This window comes from Carlito syrichta, unplaced genomic scaffold (assembly GCF_000164805.1).
Source record: "Carlito syrichta isolate Samal-C Ts95f unplaced genomic scaffold, Tarsius_syrichta-2.0.1 Scaffold312137, whole genome shotgun sequence".
Lineage (NCBI taxonomy): Eukaryota > Metazoa > Chordata > Mammalia > Primates > Tarsiidae > Carlito > Carlito syrichta.
This window is the reverse complement of record NW_007256233.1, coordinates 107,624-130,598: the sequence shown is the minus strand read 5'-3', so window position 1 is coordinate 130,598 and position 22,975 is coordinate 107,624. Positions and strand designations below refer to the sequence as shown.

Sequence of the window (22,975 nt, the reverse complement as noted above, 5' to 3'; positions counted from 1 at the left end):
TTCCACCTCAGCCTTCCGAGTAGGTGGAACTACAGGCGTGTGCTACCACGCCCAGCTATTTTTTGATTTACTGTAGAGATGAGGTCTCACCAAGTTCCTCAGGCGGGTCTCGAACACATGAGCTCAGGCAACCCACTCACCTCGGCCTCCCAAAGTGCTGGGATTACAGGCTGAGCCCAAGCCCAGCCCCCATCTACTTTAAAGGCTAATTTGCAGCTAAATAATTCCTAACAAAAAGAAAGCTGAGAATAGTGATGATTGTCTAAATCCAAATCTTCCCACATATCCTCCAAAAACATATAACATGAAAGACAAATAAAACTATATAAACCCCAAACCCTCAACATAACTAGAAGCCAGAGAATGCCCAAACTCCAATTATCTGTAAGTCTTAAAATAAACAGCAACTCAGTGTGCTCTTTCTCACACACTCCACAAACCAAAAAAACTATGTTGACTACAGAATAGGAGAAACCTAATATTGATCTAAAATACTACTACAAAGAGTAAGTTCCACTAAGTGTGAAAATACTGAAGAGGGTCTTGATAGATTGGAACATGACTACAGGAAAAGAACTTAAAAGTGTGCATGATTCACGGCTTTGAAAGGCATTGATTCTGGGGGAGAAGATGATAAAAAAGGAAAAGAAAGACACTCTCTGGAGACTGAAGATGAGGAAGAAAAGAAGTAGTGAAAGAAAAAAATTTAGATTCCTATCTAAAAAAAAAGAAATCAGAACATACAATCTTATTGCCACTTTAAAAGAAAAAAGTAATCCATTAAAGAGACTATTACTTGTCACACTGTCAAATAAGACCATTTTAAAACTAGGAATCTTATAGACTCACTCCTCAGTCTAGTATTCTTTACCTCCTCAATGACTGATCATCAAAGAGTTTATTCTATGCTGTTTCCCTTGATCCTCCAAATTTTAAGTCTTTTTATTTCTACTTCATCAGAACACGTATACATTTATGTTTTTAACATTCTGTATATATACAATACATTCAATTCATCACTAGTCCTTTTGCTAACACTGCCTTAACCAAGAACACCTTAAAACAAAGAATGGAATCATGTAATGTCATAAAATGAAGTAATAAAACAGAACAAATATACAAAAAGCTAGTACTAGAGGTAAATAAAATAAAAACACCTCAGCTCTTGAACCCTGTTCCTACAAATGAACAAATATGAAAAAAAAACAGAACAAAACAAAAACTACATGAAGCATAAGAAAATTGTTATCACAAGACTCCAAACTAAATTAAATATCCTCAAACAACCATACAGGGACTTAAAAAAACACCTTGAATCATAAACTCAAAAGTGAAAAAAAGTAAAAAAACAAACCAGAAAACCAGAAATAACAGTTGATTAAACACAGTATTTTTTAAAAAGACAAAAACAACCTAATAAATGATTATATTACAATGTGTCCAGGGGAGGACAGGTCAAATAAAAGTTTAATGAGGAATACTGAAAAAAAAAAAACAGGACACTAACCAAAAGAATGAAAAAGAGTAAGAGGAAAATTATTATTAATAATTTCTCAGGGAGAAAACTGTGAAATAGAAGACAGGTAAAAATAGAAACAACATGTGTATAATTGGAGTCTCTAAAGAAGAAAAACAAAAGAATGAAATGATACTAGTACTTAAAGCTATAATTCAAGAAAATTGTGAAAATAAAAGACCTGAAACTATGTATTAAAAGACCCCATAGTAAAAAATTGACTCAAAGATAAACTTCAAGACAGTTTAGTAAAACCATTACTGTAAAGATAAAGGAAAAATCCTTAAGGACTCCATGCAAAAAGATGAAATACTTACAGAGGCAAGAGTATTCGACTGGCATCAGTATTCTCAAAAAATCAAACACGAAGGAAACAATGGAGCAGCATTTTCAAAATCCTCAAGGAAAGAAAATGCATGCCAAGGATTTTATATCCAGCTAAACTCTCCTTTTAATGCCAAAGCTAAGACAAATAGTTTTAAACACGCAAGAGTTCATGAAAATTTTGTATTCATGAACCTTCTTGAAGAATCTACAAGAGGATGAGTTTCAGCCAACCAAGAAATGACTGAAAAAAATCTTAGCAAAAAAACAAAAACAAAAAACTGATGATGAGCATTTAATAAATTTAAGTGAGACAAAAGACTAAAAAACAAAAGTGGCAAAAGAGTGTAAAAATAATTCATAAATATTGTATGTTCTGAGAAAGGAGAAAAAAAGCAACTAAAAAAATAGGACAAGAGAAGGGAAAAAAGAAAAGTAAAATAAGCTCAATGATTGTTGCTTAGCTAATAAGTGGAAAGTTAAAGGACATAATTAAAAACTGCCAAAAACAGATAGTAAAAGATTAATTTAAAAAGCAGAGGTCTAAGGCCAGGTGCAGTGGCTCATGCCTGTAATCCCAGTACTTTGGAAAGCTGAGGCGGGTGGACTGCTTGAGCCCAAGAGTTCAAGACCGACCTAAGCAACATAGTAAGTCCTAGTCTCTACAAAAAAAAATTAGCTGGGTGTGATGGCACATGCCTGCAGTCCCAGCTACTTGGGAGGCTGAGACAGATTTTCAATAGCAGAGTGGAATCAAGGAGCCTATGGTAATCACTACTTGTAAGAAAATAATAACCTGATGTTGAGATGATTAGCAGTCATACTCTGGGTATGTTTAGAGGGATACTATTCGTTACACTTTCATTTGTGAATTAATGTCTATTTAGATTAATAGATGCTTAAAAACAAATAAGAACGTTTTGTTGCTTGGCTGATTTCTAAAATATCAATGTGGTTTTTTTGTTAATAGAAAAAAATAAAGAAAGAAAAAATGGCATAATCATAGAATCGTAAAAGTAAAAAATGGGCAATTGTCACCAATACTTATTCAGTTTTTATATTACTGATAATTTCATGACACCTTATGGTGAATATGAAAAAAAATTAATACTTCATTCAAAAATAAAGATCAATACTACCACTATGTTGTACTTTATGTGCACTATCTCATGTAATCCTTATAACAACCCTGTGTTGCAGGTAGTATTTTACAGTGGAAGAAACTGAGAGTTAGTGAGGCTAGTCACTTCCCCCATGTTGGGCAATTAATAAGTAGCAAAGCTGGGATCTGATACTGCGCCTGTGTGACTCCATAGTTCATATTCTTCATACTAGTGCTTCAAAATGAATTAAAAGATAAATATGCTATACAGCCCAAATGCTTTTAAAAATTACAATAGGTCGCTGGGCACCATGGCTCATGCCTGTAATCCCAGCACTTTGGGAGGCCAAGTCAAGAGGACTGCTTGAGACCAGGAGTTCAAGACCAGCCTAGGCAACATAGTGAGACCTCATCTCTACAAACAAAACAAAACAAAAAAATTAGCCAGGCAAGGTGAACATGCTTGTAGTCCCAGCTACTCAGGAGGCTGAGGTGGGAGGATTGCTTGAAGCCAGGAGGTTGAGGCTGTGGTAAGTCGTGATTGTGTCACTGCACTCTAGCCTGGGTGACAGAGTGAAACCCTGACTCAAAAAATAAAAACAATAATAGAATTTGTAAAGCGCATTTTTTACAATATTGCATAGCTAATCCCAATCTCTACTAACATTTATTGTTAATATTTACCAGGCTATGTCATTTACCATGTTCACTTAACCCTCACTACAATCCTACAAGGTAAGTAATGTTATAATCCACATGTCACAGATGAAAAAACTGAAATTTAAGAGAAAAAGTGCTCTTCTAACAACACACAACCAGAATTCAAATGCAAGTCTTCTGATTCCAATCTTTTTTTTTTTTTTTTGAGTTGGAGTCTCACTCTGTCACCCAGACTGGAGTGCAGTGGCCGCTCCCGGCCACTGCAGCCTCGACCTGCTGAGCTCTGGCGATCCTTCTGCCTCAGTCTTCCAAGTAGCTGGAATTACAGGCGTGCGCTACCATGCCCGGCTGATTTTTTTTTTTTGATTTATTGTAGAGATGAGGTCTTGCTGCCCAGGCGGGTCTCGAATCTGCGGGTTCAGGCAATGCACTCACCTCAGCCTCCCAAAGGCGCGGGATTACAGGCTGAGCCACCAAGCCCGGCTTCTGATTCCAATCTTAAACAAAAATGTTATTTTGCTTCCACTGATAGCAAAAAAGTTAAAATTTGTCTTTAATCAGCAAATACTGAGTCTTTACTAATGAAGTCACCAAATAAGTGAGACAATTTCTGAGAAACAGGTACTTGACACATAATAAGAGGAGGAAGTGAATATTTCTCATTCATCCAACAAATATTTACTGAATATCTAGCAGGTAAATTAGGCATTGTTCTAGGCCAGTGTTGAACAGAACAGACAAAGTTCTTGCTCTATATATTTATATTTCATTCCTGAAATATTTATAGATCATATACATGCAAAAGGTAGGCAAATCTTTTGATAATTATAAAATATTATCTGAACCATCATTTTTAGTTTACTTCATTTAGTTTAAGTCACTGTATCGTTAAACTCCTGAATGCTTCAATGAAATCCCTCAGTTTCTCCACAAGGGACTATATTCTAGCCAGTCCAGTGAGATGCATGCCTTTGGTCCCAAGAGGGGCTGGAGGAATGAATCCATTCAAGTCATTCCCCAGGACTGGGAATCATCTCAAAGCTATTCAACTTTTATGTAGTACTTAGGAGCTGCATACTAACTATAAACCACAAAAAAATAAGGGGGAAATTTAAGGTGTGGTCCTGAAGAAAGACTACTGATGCAGAAAGAACTAGGATAGCCCTAAGAATGACACTTGTTAAATTAGACCAGTTTGCTAATACTTCCTTCAAGACTTGGCTACATATATCCTTCAGTGTAAGCTAGCACTGAACTCCTTAGGTAGAGTTAGTGGGTGTTATTCTAAGAACGTCCATAGCACTTTGAGATTTGATTAACAACAGGTCTGTATGCATCTTTAGGAAAGTACTAAGTGATCAAAAAAGTTGAATGAATGGGTTTTATTATTTTTTTTATTTTTTGAGTTGGAGTTTCACTGTCCCCCAGGCTGGAGTGCAGTGGCATGCTCACAGCCACCCCAGTGTCAACCTGCTGGGCTCTGGTGATCCTTCCACCTCAGCCTTCCACGTAGCTGGAACTACAGGTGCATGCTACCACACCCAGTTAATTTTTGATTTATTGAAGAGATGAGGTCTCGCCAAGTTGCCCAGGCCGGTCTCGAACCTGGGGATTCAGGCAATCCACTCACCTCGGCCTCCCAAAGTGCTGGGATTACAGGCTGAGCCACTGAGTCTGGCTGGCTTTATTATTTTAAGATGAATCTTCTCTAGCTCTAAATGATGCTGTAAAGAAATTAAACGCCCCCCCAAATTAAACATATATGCTTCTTACCTTTAAAGACAGGGATCCAGCTAGAAGAAAGTGATCTATATCAATAACAGATGCTAAAAATCCAGCTAAAATGATTTCTCCTAAGTCAGTTTTCTTCTTTATTCCAATGACTATTGCCCAAGACCACATGCCTATCACACAATGTACTGCATTATCTGAGAGGGCACGAAGCCAGGCATTTTGCTGAATTGTGGAAAACTGAAGAAGTCTATCAGCTATGAGGCAAAATATCCCCAGAGCAAGGCTGGAAATGAGAGATTGAACACTACAAGTCTGGAGTAAAGCATGGGTCTTCTCAGTCTCGGATGCCATCACAAACAATAAGTCAGTGTATACTAAAAGCCATCAGAAACACTCTATTCTTGTTTACATTTCAGTAACCTAAAATATAGAGAAAAATATTAATAAAGATTATGGATTGCCATATATTTAAACAAAGTATCAGTAATTTCATGAATATAAACCAAGTTATAAAAACTGTCATCTCATATATTATATATAATATGCAATATAATTCAAGGATAACAGATTAGCCTTGTAGGAACAACAGTTTATATGATAGCATGTATCAAGAAGAATTTCAGAAAGCTCACTGTAATCTATTGCTTTGAAGTCATCAAATAGCTCTATTCTCAGCAGTGTATACCAAATGATAGTGGACAGTCATTGCTTTTGTGTATCCAACAACTACTTTCTATATTTCTTCTGACACCAGTATCCTCTTCCTTTGGGAAAACTGCTTATCACATTACCTAACCTCTAGAGCTGACCAATTAGTTGTCCGTCTTCCTAGTAACAATATTAATCTAGTCCGTCTTCCTAGTAACAATGATTAATCTAGTGATAAGAGTGACTCAGGCCGAGCCAATCAGACTCCCTTCCAAAATTTTTCTTGGTGGAGCATAGAGAAAGTGCTTCTTCTTGGAGGCCATGGGCTTCACTAAGTGACACAATGTAGAAAAATAAAATCCCAGAGAGACACAAAGACAAAAGGCAAAGAGAATCGTGAGGACATTAAGTCCATAGGCCCAAATTCTGAGGTTCTAGAGCTGTACTAAATCCTGCAGCTAATCCTTTACTTCTGTGAGTTACCCTAGAATTTTCCCAATAAATCCCCTTTTCATTTCTGTTGCCTCTAACCAAGAACCATAACTAATAATAAAAAAAAAAAAAAAGGCAATTGTATTCTGTGTTGAGTTCTTACCTGGCACAGAATATTAAAATTATTTATCTAGTTAAAGTTATCAATATTGTGGGATACCTGAAGTTTTTTTAATATTGTTTTGTTTTCATTCTGAGATTAAAGAATAACTAAATTATTTACTGAGAATGACTCAATTTTCATCCTGCAATAAAAACTGTACATAGTTCATTACATCTATTCTAAATTTTATATAAAAATGCATAGGACCTATAATACAAAAACAACTTTGAAAAAGAGGAACTAAGTTGGAGGACTTACACCATCTGATTTTAAGTCTTATTGTGCAGCTACAGCAATCAAGACATTATGACATTGATATCAAGAAAACAGAATAGAGAGTGGAATCAAAAACAGATCCACACATACATGGTCAATTAATTTTTAACAGTGCAAAAATAAATCAAAGGAAGAAGAATATTATTTTTAACAAATGGTGCTAGAACAACTGGATACCCATATGCAAAAATAATAAACTTCAATCCATACTTTACTCCATATATAAAAATTATTTCAAAATAGATCACAAATGTAAATGTAAAACATACAAAATTTCTGGAAGAAAACACAATATATTTGAAAGGACATAACATGGATTTAATATACCCAAAGAGCAGTCATTTTAACATTGCCCAACTCTCATGTTTCTCTAGCAGTTCACTTAACTTACCTTCTAATCACTAGCCAAGGACAGAAGTGTTTTCTCAGAGGTAGCTACTGATAATTGCTTTACAAGTCCCCCTCCCTAGCTTGTTTTGCACTAATTAGCTTTTCTTTTTCATGTATTTGCCTCCACTCATAAGACCCAAGTTAACCTAATCAACCCCTCATGACCCTTGTGACACAGACCCCTTCACCATGGCAACAATCTTGTGACTAACCCACCCATCTGCCTGCCATCCATCACCTGATATCAGTACCTGTGCTAACCTGTCCCCTCTATGATAACATGGAGCAGACGTGTCACCCAAGCACCTTAACGACATGCTCCCATCAAAGGAGAATGTTTAAAAGCATTCAACCTCAAGCAGCCATTCACCATTGCTTTACTAGACTCTGGTGGGGCCATGTGCTCTTTGAGCTACGATCACCGCCATCTTTCCTAGCCTTTGGCCCCCCTCTCCTACCTTGGCGCGGTGAATCCCCTCTCTCTCTCTCTCTCATTCACCTTTTAAATAAACTGTACTTTCCAATCTAACTTCTATGCAATTTTTTGCATCTTTCATACAAGATTGCACGACCCTACCCCAGTGGATCTGACTAAACATTTGGAAGCCCTGTTGGGATATATATTGTAACCTAACAATATTTTTGTCTTTAGGTGATACAAAGAGTTCTTAGATGCAACATCCAAAGCTTAATCCCATTAAAAATTGATAAATGGAACTTCATCATAATTTAAAACTTCTGTTCTTTGAAAGACAATGTTGAAAAACAACATTGAAAAAACAAGCTACAGAATGGGAGAACACATTTGTAAATCTTCTACTTAATAAAAGACTTGCATCCAGAATATACAAAGAATTCTCAAAACATAGTAATAAAAAAACAAACAAACATACAAAAATGGGCAAAGATTTGAAAAGGTACTTTATCAAAGATAATATGTAGATAGCCAATAAGTATATGAAATATGCTCAACATAATTAATTACTAGGAAATGCAAATTAAAACAACAATGAGTACCAAATACACCTACTAGAATGACTAAAATCAAAGACTGACAATCCCAAATGTTGACAAAGATGTGGAGCAACCAGAACTTTCATACACCACTGGTAGGAATAAAAAATAATATGTCCACTTTGGAAGAAGTTTTCCAATTCTAAAAAAAGTTAAACATACTCCTACCATATTCCATTCCTGGTTACTTTCCCAAGAGAAATGAAAGTATATGTGTATGCAAAGACTTACACGTGAATGTTCATAGCAACTTTATCTGCATTAGTTACAAACTGGAAACAACCCAAATGTCCATCAATACATGAATGGATAAACAAAATGAAGAATAAAATAAAATAAAACAAATAAGTGATACAAAAATACTAATGAACCTCAAAATAATTATACTATGTAAAATAAATCAAATCAAACAAAAAAAACCACATAGAGTAGTACAACACAAAGGATGAACTCTAAAGTAAACTATGAATGTTAGTCAATAATAATATATCGATATCGGTTCATTAATTGTAACAAATGTACCACATTGATGCAAATATTAACTATAGGGTGAAACATGTTCAGGGGAAAGGGACTATTATGGGAACTCTCTATAATGTCTGCTCAATTTTAACCTCAATTTGTAAACCTAAAACTGATGCTTAGATTTATAAAGTCTATTAATTTCAAAATATTTTAAAAATAAAATATTAATTTTAAAAAATTAAATGAATGAAGAAAATGTGGAAAATATTACAGTTGTTCAATCTAGGTAACATGTATTGTAGTTCATGACACTGTTCTCTACTTCTCTGTATGTTTGACATTTTCATTTAGAAATGTGTTTTTAAAAAGAGTACAGAATTTTTCATTCATGTAAAATTCTAAAAAATACAAACTAATTTATAATGACAGAAGGCAGATGCATGATTTTCTGGGGACAGGAGAGGCAGGAATGATTAAAAAGGAACATAAGGAAACTTTGGGAAGACATGTATGCTCATTATCTTTTTTGTGATAGTTTCATGGTTCACAAATTCATAAGCAAAAACATAGAAAACTGTATTTTAAACATATATAGTTAATTATATGTCAGTTATACTCAACAAAGATGTTAAAAAAATTTTAAATGTGCTTTATTGATAATAAAAATACCAGGCTTCCAAGAAAAATGAGAAATCTAAAAACAAGAGATTATGGAGATGAAAACATGATTGTCCAACTAAAAAAGTAATGCATAGTAGAATGAATGCTTCAAAAAATAAAATCAGTAAATATCATTTTTCAAATAATTTTTTCAAAACTTAGGAAGAAAATAAAGGACAAAGAGTTGGGCATTGAAAGAAAAGCTAAATTCTAAAAATAAAGAGAAAACTCTTAAAGTTTCTAAGTCAAAAAAAGTTATCTGCAAGAGAATGTGATTATCACCAAGCCTAAATACCAGAATATTGTGAGATAACATTTACAGAGCTCTGAGAGAAAAGGATCAGGATAATGGGATTCTAATTATAGCTAAATTATAGCACCTATGTGACAGACACGAAATTTAAAGAGTTTTGCCTTAGAAATTACACACTCATGTATGATTTCTGGAAGAAGGTGGAAGTTGAGAAGTAGAATTTCTGAATCTCTAGGGGGTGGGGGAACAAGCAAAGAAAACTTGCTCAATACAACAAAACAGAAAAGAAAAAAAAGAAAGAAAAGAAAAATATACTTCCCCTCTGCTCTTCCAAAAAAGCAACAGGGACCAATCATATTAAATATCACAAAAAATATGAGTTATGTTAAATTTCTCTATAAAGAAACAAACATAGTCATGTTGGGGTAAAAGGAAGCTTCCACTAAGATACTGTTAATAACACTACATCTTAATAAAAAGTCTTAATACAGAAAATAAACAGATGAAAAAATATATGTCTAGAAAATACAAACAAATAAAACAGCAATGGTAACATTAACATCAAATACAGAATTCAAGGTAAAAATAATTAAGTAGAACTAAAAAGGAGAAAATATTCATAACACAGTAAAGTTATATAAGGTAAGAAGACTCTTATATGTCAAACAACATAGTAAAATATATAAGTTAAATCAAGTAGTCAAAAAAGCATAGATAATCAGGTCTAGAACAGTGTATACTACAAAGAATGCACATTCTTCAAATGTCCATAGGACATTTATAAAAGTTAATCACACATTTATTCAACCACAAGAAAAACCTCAATAAAAATTTTAAAAAGTAGAAACATTTAGGCTATATTATCTGACCACAATGCAATATGACTCTTCACTTTTTAACAGGTTAGAAAGAAAATACAGTGGCATAGTGAGCTCAAAGATACTAAGCTTAAATAATGCTGAAAGTAGTAACTTTAGGTTCAAAAGACTTGCCTATCAAGTGTTTATGCTCTATAAAAACTTCAGGAAAGAAAACAAAAGCTCAGGGGGCAAGAACTTTTGTCCATTTTGTTTACCACTATATCCTCAGCATATACTAGGTCCTAAATAAATATCTGTTGAATGACTCAATGAAAAAAGTATCATATATTGTATCTATTATGCAGCAGGTATTATGCATTAAATACTTAAAAATCATTTAATAAAATGTAGCATACATTCCTGGGAATTTTAATTTTTAATAAGAATGTACAACCAGGTAATGTACAACCCCTAAACACTTAGAACCAGTAATTTACCAAAAGTGATGAAACCATTTAGTTCAGAAATGAAAAATGGTAAAAATCCAGAAATACTACCTTAAAACTCAGAAAGAGTATAGTATTACAACATTGTTCTGGTAGTTCTAATCAATGTAAAAGGGAAAAGAAAGAAAAATGGGGGAGAGAGGGAAGAAAATGTATCATTACATTCTCGGGAAGAAAGGGTTCATTACATCTGTTTGCAGGGGAACTGACTGCTTATCCAAGAGAACCAATAGAAAACTGTTGGAAGTTAAGTTGAAAAATGTGGTTAATTCAAATTAAGTAGTAAATTTTTCATTATACCAGCAATAATCATAAGAAAAAATGATTGGAAAATGAATATTCACAACAGCAAACACTCAAAACACCAAAGAATAAACTAAATAGGAAATGTGTATGAAGAAAATTATAATACTTTATTAAAAGATGAAAAAGATTAATTAATTAAAGCTCTGATGGCTATATACTATGTCAACTTAAACTAAAGTGGACTTACATCTCCAAGAATTCCCATTCTTATATAGTTCTGGGTAGTGTTAGCTAAGGGAGACATTTTTCATAAGATTTAGAAGGCAAAAATGAAGCAGCAGCCATATTTTTACACTCTGCAGGGCACACTGTGGAGCTTACATGTGTTGCTGCTAATCTGTTAGCTCACCTCGTTGGTATCAAAGAAGTTCCTTCAGATCTCGTCAGGTGTTCTTTTAGCTTCCACATCCTGCATATGCAGCTCCAAAGTCAAGAAAGTCAGCCTCTCCTGCAGGTCACCCACAGCATCAAAATTGGAAATTGGTGAGAGGCTGATGCAGGTTCCATTTTGTCCTCTAGGGCTTCAGTTTTTCCTTTCCCTCACCCACAGCCAGCATCCCTGCTGGACTGAGCATAGCTTGCCCTGCCCAAACTCCAATGTTACCAGTGGAATTGCTGCCAGTACTGCCTTGTCTACTGCTGCCATGAAAGATTCTTGGCAGTATTTGTTTCTTTGCTCTCAATACAAAATTCGGAGTGTGGCAGGGTATCTATAGTCTGTATAATGTACAGTTTATACAAACAACCTTCGATTTTAAAATGTCACATCCATATGGATTAGGGTTTTACAATATAGACTATTTCTCTAGTCAAATTAAGAAAGGGAATCAGGCCCGGCGCTGTGGCTCACATCTATAATCCCAGCAATTTGGGTGGCCGAGGTGAGAGGATTGCCTGAGTTCACAGGTTTGAGACCAGCCTGGGCAACTTGGCAAGACCTCATCTCTACAATACCTCAAAAAATTAGCTGGGCATGGTGGTGCATGCCTGAAGTTCCAGCTACTTAGAAGGCTGAGGCAGAAGAATCGCCTGAGCCCAGCAGGTCGTGACTGCAGTGGCTGTGAGCGTGCCACTGCACTCCGACCTAGGCAATAGAGTGAGACTCCAACTCAAAAAAAAAAAAAAGAAAGGGAATCAGTTTGTCTCACTAGTTGCCCAAAAAGTTGTCATGGCTAGATAGTTTTTGTAGTCAGTTTGGTAACCAAATTTAGAATATTCATATGAAGTTGTAAACAGAATTCTACATAGTCCAGCTAGCTAGAGAAGCTAAAAATTACTTTTTAAAAATTTGATAGGCTTTACTTCTGCACAGCAAAGTTAAAGACAAATGAATGGAGGAAATTTAGAACATTTATGACAGAGAAAAATTAAAAGCTCTAATTTGATAAGAGCTCTTAAAATTAGTAAGAACAAATAAGTACCTCAACAATACTGTGGGCAATGTACGTGAAAGGGCAACTTGAAAAAGGAGAAAGTACAAAAGGAGGAAGTAGAAAGGAAGTACAAAAGGAGGAAGTACAAAGAAAAAATTATAAAAAGATTTCAGTTTTATTAGTAACCAACTGAATTCAAATTAAAGCAATGAGATGTAAGTGTAAGCTTAAAAAAGATTACTTATACTCTCTTCAATAGCAGTAGGGAAATGATAACTCTTAAAGATTATTAGCAAGAGTATAAATTGGTATAGCCTTTCTAGTGGACAATTTGACTATGTATCGAAAACCATAAAAAAATAAGCAAACACTTTTGACTCAAAATGTCCAGGGGCTGGACACAGTGGCTTATCCCTGTAACCCTAGCACCTTGGGTGGCCAAGAAGCCAAGTAGTTTGAGACCAGCCTAGGCAACACAGCAAGATCTCGTCTATACAAAAAATAAAATTAGCTAGGCATGGTGGTGTGCACCTATAGTTTCTGCTGCTTGGGAGGATGAGGCAGAAAGATAGCCTGAGCCCAGGATGTTGAGAATGCAGTTAGCCATGATTGTGCCACTTCACTCCAGCCTGGGAAATAGTGAGACTCCAATTCAAAAAAAAAAATTCATTTCTAGGAAAATAAGAAAATAGTTAGATAAATACAAAGAGCTATATGAGAATGTCCAGCATGGCACTGTTTAAAATAAGAAAAAATTTAAAACAATATGTCTGAAATATGAGACTAGTGAAATAAACACAATATGATACAGTCATTAAAAATACTTATTCCCATATTTATTGACATAGAAAAGGCTTAATAAATATTAAATTTTTAAAGACAGCCTATAAAATAAAATGTAACATATTACATTTTTGTTTAAAAATACATACAGATACATTAAATCTGGAACACTGTTCATCTGGTTTTTCTGGCAGTGGTGGACTTATAAATGTGTTTTTTGTAAACTTTCTTTGGATTTCATAAACTTTTCAATGTCTTACTATTACGACCATAAAACCAATAAAGATACTTTAAAATGTTAAAGCCAGAAACAAATAAACATCTCATAACTGATGCTACAATCCGAATCTTAAAAGTGTAATTTTTAAAATATAGAAACATATTTATAACACCATAAATAAATATCAGTAAAAACATTAAAATAGCCGGGCTCGGTGGCTCAGCCTGTAATCCCGCACCTTTGTGAGGCTGAGGTGAGTGGATTGCCTGAGCCCGCGGGTTCGAGACCCGCCTGGGCAACGAGACCTCATCTCTACAATAAATGAAAAAATCAGCCGGGCGTGGTAGCGCACGCCTGTAATGCCAGCTACTCGGAAGGCTAAGGCGGAAGGATCGCCGGAGCCCAGCAGGTCGAGGCTGCGGTGACCGGAAGCGGCCGCTGCACTCCAGTCTGGGCGACAGAGTGAGACTCCAACTCAAAAAAAAAAAAAAAACATTAAAATACATAACAGTAGTTAACATTAATAAAATTGTGTACAATCTCATAAGTCAAATAATATAATGTAAAAATAATTTGTTGTTATGTATTAGTTGACACATGAAAAGTCTACATGAAATATCTTCACATAAAATAAACTTATGTAGATTCCTTATGTGAAGAATACTTATTTTGCAAAGAACAGCTATTTTGCTAATGATACTGGAGTCTACAACAATCCTCAAATTCTTGATCATTTGTAATCATGAAAATTGTTCTCTAAAGCACCAAGATTGAGTTATTTTCTACAGATTCTTCAGAAGAGGAAATAATGATCCATAGGAACTTTCAACCCAGAGATGTGACCAAAATACAAAAAATGCCAAAGATACCTCCATTACAAGATCATGAATCCTTTCTATAAATCTCAGGATTCATAATGTCACAAATTATGAATCATTGCCTCTCCTTTAGAAAATAAACAGACATTCAACACTGGAGTGGATAAAGAAGTCAATGTATTTAAAGGTTTAGTGCATATAACTTTAAAGTTTATAAAAATGTCCCTTGAACCAAAAAAAAATGCCATTATCCATTTAGCTAGGCAGGAAGTGGGACACAGAAAGCTTGAATTAATGGCCAAGCCAGACAGGCACAGCAGAAGCAGCAGCAATATTCCCCTTCAGTAAGCTGTGGCCTTTCATTAGCCCCAAGGAGAAAGAAGGCCATTCAGGTGGATGAGGGTGAGAAGAATTCATCCGGAGGCTTAACACAAAAACTCTGCTGCCATTCAAACTGTTTTTATGTGCATCACATGCAAACATATATGTGATGCACATAAAAACATAGTGTGTGTATATATATATGACATATACATATATATACACAACACTATATATACATACTACATATATACACACACGTGTGTGTGTATATATATATATAAACTCCAATTTTATTTTCAAATCTCATCCCAGAAGGCAGACAAAAAAGACCAACATCTACTTAACAGCAAATTTCATGTCACTATAAAACAAATGCATTGCCTTTTCTTTAATTCATGAAGCAATTTTTATAATCACAATATATATTTAAATGTTACTAATCTTACCTTTTTATTTTTTAAGAGAGGATCTCACTCTGTCACCCAGGCTGAAGTGCAATGATATCATCATAACTCATGTAACCTCAAGTTCATGGTCTCAAGTAGTCCTCCTAACCTCAGGCTCCTGAGTAGCTATGACTACAGGCATATGCTACCATACCTGGCATACTAACCTTACATTTTACACGATGAGTTCAAATTCTAAAAAGATTGGGTAGCTAATAAAATGTCATGAGCAATGAAAAAATTCAAACAATTACTTCAAGTATTTACATGATGAGCTAAAATTTAAAATAACCTGAAAAGAAAAAGAATAATTGTGTCATGGTTTATGAATAGGAACACAAAAACATCATGGGGATGACACAAATGCATTTTATAAATGAAAAGCATAAACAGCTTACTTGATGAAAGAGGAACAAAAGTTCACAAGAGTGAACTTGGAAGCAGATCCTTCAGCCTGTCAAACCTTCAGGTGACTGCAACTGTCCTGGGCCAGAAATGCCCAGCTAAGCCAATTCCAAAGTCCTGACCCACAGAAAAAATGAAATGGTAATTGTTTACTGTTTTAAGTCTCTAAGTGTTGGTGTAATTTGTTACACAGCCCTACGTACCTAGAACAGTATTATTTCTATTTTTAAGAAAGGTATAATTGTGGTTTCAGAAACACATATTCTGGCATCTATTCCACTCCAACTATTGGTGCAGGTACTTAACTTCTCCGGCTTAGATTCTGAGTACGAAAAGATAAATTTTGAGCCGGAATCGGTGGCTCAGCCTGTAATCCCATGCCTTTGGGAGGCTGAGGTGAGTGGATTGCCTGAGCCCGCGGGTTCGAGACTCGTCTGGGCAACTTGGTGAGACCTCATCTCTACAATAAAAATAAAAAATCAGCCGGGCGTGGTAGCGCGAACCTGTAGTTCCAGTTACTTGGAAGGCTGAGGCGGAAGGATCACCGGAGCCCAGCAAGTCGAGGCTGCAGTGGCTGGGAGCGGCCACTGTACTCCAGTCTGGGTGACAGAGTGAGACTCCAACTCAAAAAAATAAAGAAATAAAGAAATAAAGATAAATTTACTAAGTATTCTACCTCTATTATGTATTGTCTACAATTAGGATACATAAGTACAACCATTTTTCTTCTTAAAACTTTTTCTTTTATTTTCCAATTTCTGTTCCTCCCTTTACAAATATAATGGACTCCTGGCCGGGCTTGGTGGCTCAGCTGTAATCCCCGCACTTTGGGAGGTCAAAGTGAGTGGATTGCCTGAACCCGCAGGTTCGAGACCAGCCTGAGCAACTTGAGGAGACCTGTCTCTACAATAAATAAATAAATAAACAGCTGGGCATGGTAGCGCGTGCCTGTAGTTCTAGCTACTTGGAAGGCTGAGACTACTTGGAAGGCTGAGGCGGAAGGATCACCTGAGCCCAGCAGGTCGAGGTTGCAGTGGTGGTCAGCTTGGGCGACAGAGTGAGACTCCAACTCAAAAAAACAAAAAAGAAACAAACAAATAAAAAAACAAATAAAATAGACTCCTTAATCTCTTAAACTCTTAAGTTTATTTTACATATTCACTTTTGTTGAGAAGGTTCCTTAAGAGTTATAATTATAATTTTCTTTTAAATTTGTTATGCATAAAATCTAATGTGCTCAAGGTGTTTAATAAACATTTCATTATACTAATACACACATAAGCATAGAAGCAATCCTCAGCCTATGAAGTAAAGATATTTGGGATGACTTCTCTGACATAAAAGCCACATCATAAATTTCTCTCTATGACTTGCAGGAGCCACTTTCTGCAATGGTCAAACTTTGTCACATCCCATCCCCATTACAGTCAATGCCATTAACAATGGGGCCTTCGCAGAACACACAGTAGCAATCCCTCCTTTCCTTAACTCCACACACATAATTATATAATTATATATAATTTAATTATATGCTATCATGTATTGTTTGCTAATAATCTCATAGACATTATTTCTGTCAAATAAAAGCTGACAATTTTTCAAGGTAAATGTCAGCTTCTGCTTCAGCCTTCCCTCTTTCTCACCAACCTCACAAATTACTTAGAAAAGTCTGAAGTAAAAACACAGTCCAAAATTCAAAAGCTGCCTTTATCAAGCTTTACCAACACGTCCTCATCATTGAACTGTATGTAGTTGGTGTGAAACTTAATCTCTTTATTTTGAAACACCAAAAGCAGATGCCAAGCCGGGCTCGGTGGCTCAGGCTGTAATCCCAGCACTTTGGGAGGCTGAGGTGAGTGGATTGCCTGAGCCCACGGGTTCGAGTCCCGCCTGGGCAACTTGGTGAGACCTCATCTCTACAATTAAATAAAAAATTAGCGGGGCGTGGTAGCGCGCGCCTGTAGTTCCAGCTACTTGGAAGGCTGAGGCGGAGGGATCGCCGGCGCCCAGCAGGTCGAGGCTGCGGTGGCCGGGAGCGGCCACTGCACTCCAGTCTGGGTGACAGAGTGAGACTCCAACTCAAAAAAAAAAAAAGAGCAGATGCCAAATCTAATGCAATTAACTGACAAAAAAAGAAAATACAAATCTTGCTTACTTTCACCGAAACTTTTTACAACCGTCAGATGTCTGCACATCAAATACACAGCTCCCATGACCATTACGCACAAAACATAAAACTCTAAATTTCAACATGTTCAACGTCTCAGCAAATTCCCAAAGACATCCTTTTCCGAGGCTGATTGATTTAAAATGTCATTTTTAAAAGGAGGGCAGGAAGCCTTAGTGTGTGGAGGGAAGGGGCCGTGTCTCCCTTTCAACATTCAAGCCTCTAGGGATCCGCGCAGGGGTCTTACCCCTGTCAGGGACGGCAGTGGGCTCCTCCGGCAAGACCCCGGGCACCTTGCCCCGGGCCAGGAAGATGCCGCGGCCGCGGAGCCCAGGCGAGGGCTGGAGATCCAGGGCTCCTGGCAGGTGCGCGAGGACTGAGGGCCCGGCCCGGCCCGCAAGACACGCACAGCCCGCTCGCTCCCACTCTCGCGTGCCTGCCCTTCCAGCACGTCCGGACCTTCCAGACGTCACTCTCGAGGAGTCCCTGCTTCCGGCCTCCCACCTCAGGACAGTTTCCCGGAGTCCCCTACCGCCCTGCCCCTCGCGGCAGCTCAGCCGTACCCACCCCTCGGTTCTCACGACTGAAGCAAGCAGCGCCGCGAACTGCGGCCCCGCCCCTCTTCTCCGCCCCTCGGTCGGCACCATAGAGACGCCAGGCGCCAGCCAGAGCGACTTCAGCCGGGAACGTTGGCCGAGAGGACGCCGGGATACCTGCCTCCCTCCGAGTCGAAAGAGAGCGACGGCTGGGCGTTGAAAGCTTAGACCTCGAGCTCCCCCTCCGCCCATCCTCTCCCCGCAAAGAAGACCCTTGGGCCGACGGAGTGAGATAGGAAAAGGACCTTCTTGGTTTCCTTCTGTCAAACCTGAGGATTCGTTTCTCGGCTTGACCGGCGCCGCGCCCCACAAACGTAGCCAACATCCCACGACGCACGCGAGTGGCCGTTGAGGACCGAGAAGCGGCCTCACCCAATGTCGGACGCACGGGTCCTCCCGCCAGGAGCCACGGGCCATCGGGAGGCTGGAAGGCTGGAAAGCTGGAAGGCGTAGCGATACTGCCAGCTTCCTTCAGTGAATCCTTCAGGGCGGGCGACGGGGTTTATCGAGAGACGGAGGCACCGCGTGACCTCGCAGACACGACGCTCCTCGGCAGTTTTCACCGCCCCCTTGGGGATTTCTTGATAATTCTTTGCCACCACGCGGGCGGATGTTGGGAGGCTCCTCTTTCTTGTAGACAGCGGTGACGTGGCTATACCATTTAATCCTCAAGAGTCGAAAAAGCAAGTGCGCACGGGATAGTTTGACCCTAATGACCTGGACTCACAAGATACAGTTTGTTTACTGGGATTGTGCCCAGGTCCTTTCCTGTCTCTGCCGAGTAGTGGCTGCTGTCTTACCACCAAGTAGTGGCTCTAGAAAGCACTGGCCCAAATGAAGAGGCCCAAGGAGGGGCACTGTTTTGTCCCTTACCTAGTTTTGCAAAACAAGTGTCAGAGAGTAAGAGCAGCCGTGATGTTGTATTAATTCTATAGTTGAAAGCGACTATAGGAAATGAGAATTTTCAGCCTCTAGCAAACTCCCAGACCACTCACCAAACATTAAAGTTTCTCAATCGGAACTTTTCATCGCTTCGTTGTTAGCCAACGGAAAAGACTCAACTGTTGGGGGGGGTGGAGAATTATACACATTTTAACCCCCACATAGCTTAAAAGCTAATCAAAAATACATGTCACATATTTACAATTTTGGGTGCTTTTAGCCATGTTAAAACAGATTTTCTCCATCTGAATGCAGTAACAATTGGGCATTACCCTGATGCATGGTACAAATGTTACCATAGTCTAGGCCTTCTGAAGATACTGAGGAACATCGTAGATGATTGCCTGAAAACTAAAACAGAACAAAATGGTTGCAGTTCTCTTTTCTGTAGTCAGTCTACAGTCTAAATGCACTGATTGATTTATACAACACATACTGAGTACTCGTGTGCTACACAGAATGTCTTTACAGAGCTCACATTCTAGTGGAGGATACAGACCCTAAAGAAGCTAGGCTGCGCACAGTGGCTCACGCCCATAATCCCAGCACTTTTGGAGGCTGAGCCAGCAGGTACGAGAAGACCAGCCTGGGCAACTTGGCGAGACCTCATCTATACAATAAATTTTTTTTTTTTAAAGAAACAAGCTAGACGGTGTACTAAGTACTGTAAAGGAAATAAGGTGATGTAATAGAGTTAGGAGATGCTAACTAGAGTCAGGTAGTCAGGGAGGCACCCCTGAGGAAGTATTTGTGCCGAGACCTAAAATATAGTATCCAGTTTGAGAGGATCTAAAAAGATGGCACTATGTCCATTCAACTAACATTCTAATTCCTGATCTACAATACTCTTTTCTCTCCATTTCCCTGTTTCCTCTGTTGCTTCTTCCCTTTTACTTGAAAGGCCAGATTTTTTATAGAAATTAGAACACTTCTGGTTGTATTTGATATAATCTTGAAGTCTTTTTAGATGTGTGGCTTTATTTTTCCCAATAGACAAGGCTGTAATAAATAGCACTTTTGGTAAATTCAGTTCTCTTAATTTCACACACTTTGCAGCATAAATCTTTCCATATGTTAGAAAGAAATGCAAGTGTGGTTCATGAGACAGTTTAGATAAAATTTAATCTTCACTGAAGCATTTGATTTTTAGCTTGAAGTATTGCCTAGATAATTTTGTGTTTGTTTGTTTAGGTCTAGACTCTTCCTATAGTTTTACTGAAAAATACTTGGAGTAGAGAACTAAATAGCAAATGACAAAATACACAATTTTGTACCTTAAAAAAAAAGCCTAAAAATTAGTAGTGAATGCTCCACAAGGTAAAAACAGCAACAACTTTATTTACAAATATTTTCTCATACATCTGAAGAAATAAAATAGTTTAAAATTTTTAAATAGGTTCTTTATTAATAAAATGTATTATAAAACAATATATTTTTAAAATTTACAAATTAAAATACTTCCAAAGTTAAATGTCAATTACCAGTAATCATTATGCAGAAGTAATATATACAATTTCTTGGCTTGCTAGTAATTTCATACCAGTCACTTGAAACAACATCCTTGAAATTTAATAACATATTGTAATAATTCCATGTTTCATTTTTTAGAGTTTGACAGAAGGCAGTCAATATCCTGAAGGATTTCTGAGGTTTTCTTCAATGCTACTGATACTCTCTTTTCAGTAACTTCTTCTAGCAAAATTTCTGAAGATCTTAGTTTATAACTATCAGAAGACTGTTCATTTTTCTTGTTTGAAGTCTGGTTTAGGACACCACTATTTTCCAGTAGCACTGAGTTGCTTAGTTAAGGAGTTTTCCCCACATTTTTCATTATATATTTTTATTTTCAGAAAGCCTGGGCTTCATATTAAACTAAAATTTCTTTCTTTTTTTTTCTTTTTTTTAGAGACAAGGTCTTACTCTGTCACCTAGGCTGGAATGCAGAGGCATGATCATAGTTCATTGTAACCTCAAACTCCTGGACTCAAGTGATCCTCCCACTTCAGTCTCATGAGTGGCCGAGACTACAGGCATGCACCACCACATCCAACTAACTTTTTTTTTTTGGTAGAAACAGGTCTATGATGCCCAGACTTGTCTTGAACTCTTGGTCTCAAGTGATTCTCCCACCTTGGCCTCCCAAAGTGCTGGGATTTCAGTAGTAAGCCACCATGCCCAGCCTAAACTATTATTTCTTAATGGAGAGAAAGATCTCTTGGATTCACAATAGAGTTGGGACTTCACAGCTTATGAGACTACCCCTTATGGATGGGAAAACTAGTTACAGTACAAAGGAGAAGGAAAGAAGAGAGAGTATGTATGTGTTTGGGTGGAAGTCTATGGTAAAGAGGAAATAAAAATCTCAATAACTTTTTTTAAGTGAAGATAAGAGAATGTTTTTAAAAGTAGGGATGACAGGATTATAAACAATTTGTGTAGTATCTGAAATAGGTCTTAAACAGTTATAATTTATTATATAATTATGTACGTAAAAAAGTCTCCAGAGAAGACGTTAACCCTAGTTTACTGTTTTTTGCTCAGTTTAGTTTAGGCCTGAAGAAAAGTATAAATGTTAACATGATGTATCTTCTATAGACAAGATATACCTTGCATTACAGTCTTAAATGTTTGTAACTGTGGATTAATATTCATAAAGTACTAAGTAATGAATTGAGCCAAGAATGGAAAGGGAGCTATTATGCTAAACAGTACATTCAGTTTAAGGATACAGTTAAACTTCTGTATCTTTTCAAGTTCAGAAGCAACAGACCTGTGCAAGAAAAAAAAAGTATATTCTAGTTGTCCAATTCCTTTATATTCATGACATTTCAAATAAACATTAGCTTTATTTAGCACCAAATCAACTTGACTCAGCTGACATTTATGGACTACTTTTAAAGGCAAGTGAAGAGAAGTCTCCACCCATGGAATTTGTAATCAAGTATTGATGTTTGAAGGTAACGGACCTTCCTGCTACTTCTTAGTATTAATTTGGCATACGCTATACTTTCCTCCCTAAAATACTCAAACTTTAAAAAAAGCCTATTAAAATTCTATTTCTTCTGTGAAAGAAGAGACCTCTCCGTCCTTGAACTCTATAGCATTATGTTAATCATATACTTATTTATAATGTCTTTTCTTGAACTATTTAACTTTCTGATCTTTCTACCTAGATTGTCTTTGTCAGAAGTATCTTTTATTTTTCTGTACAGTAAGTCCCCTACATACAAATTGGTTCTGTTGCGAGAGTACATTCATTAAATCCAATCTGTTCATAAGTCCAACACAGTTAGCCTAGGTACCCAACTAACACAATGGGCTATATAGTACCATACTGTAACAGGTTTATAATACCTTTCACACAATACATTAAAAAAAATACAAAAAATTTAAAAATTGTTAATCTTTAGTATAGTACCTTTCAGTAGTACAGTACAATACAACAGCTGACATACAGGGGCTGGCATCAAGTGAACAGGCAAGAAGAGTTACTGACTGGAGGAGGGTGAGGAGGTAGGAGTTGGAAGAGCTGAAGGATCCTCAGCAATAGAAGGCAAGCTGCTATTGCACTCAGGCCGGACACTTAGGGCACAGGCTCTAGTTCCTTGCTGGATTCAATTCTATCCACACTCTTTTTTTTTTTTTTTTTTTG

The 22,975-nt window shown here is 37.1% G+C and overlaps 2 protein-coding genes across 3 annotated transcripts in view; both read right to left on the bottom strand.

Moving 5' to 3' along the window:
* The window catches only part of TMEM267 (transmembrane protein 267), a 15,497-nt gene extending 900 nt beyond the window's left edge, over positions 1–14,597 (bottom strand). Inside the window, exons 1-2 of one of the 2 annotated variants that reach the window (XM_021718367.1) lie at positions 14,495–14,597; positions 5,376–5,756 (exon numbers count right to left, since the gene is read on the bottom strand). In XM_021718367.1, coding sequence (XP_021574042.1) covers positions 5,376–5,687 — 312 coding nt within the window. In that variant the 5' untranslated portion in view covers positions 5,688–5,756; positions 14,495–14,597. Of the gene's footprint in view, positions 1–5,375; positions 5,757–11,598; positions 11,667–14,494 lie in introns of those variants that run through there. The other variant, XM_008069602.2, reaches the window with a different exon arrangement.
* A 6,103-nt stretch (positions 14,598–20,700) lies between these two features.
* CUNH5orf34 (chromosome unknown C5orf34 homolog) overlaps positions 20,701–22,975 on the bottom strand; it is a 29,884-nt gene continuing 27,609 nt past the window's right edge. Inside the window, exons 11-12 of the mRNA XM_008069601.1 lie at positions 22,053–22,093; positions 20,701–21,114 (exon numbers count right to left, since the gene is read on the bottom strand). Of these exons, the coding sequence (XP_008067792.1) occupies positions 20,921–21,114; positions 22,053–22,093 (235 nt within the window). The 3' untranslated portion in view covers positions 20,701–20,920. The remainder of the gene's footprint in view (positions 21,115–22,052; positions 22,094–22,975) is intronic.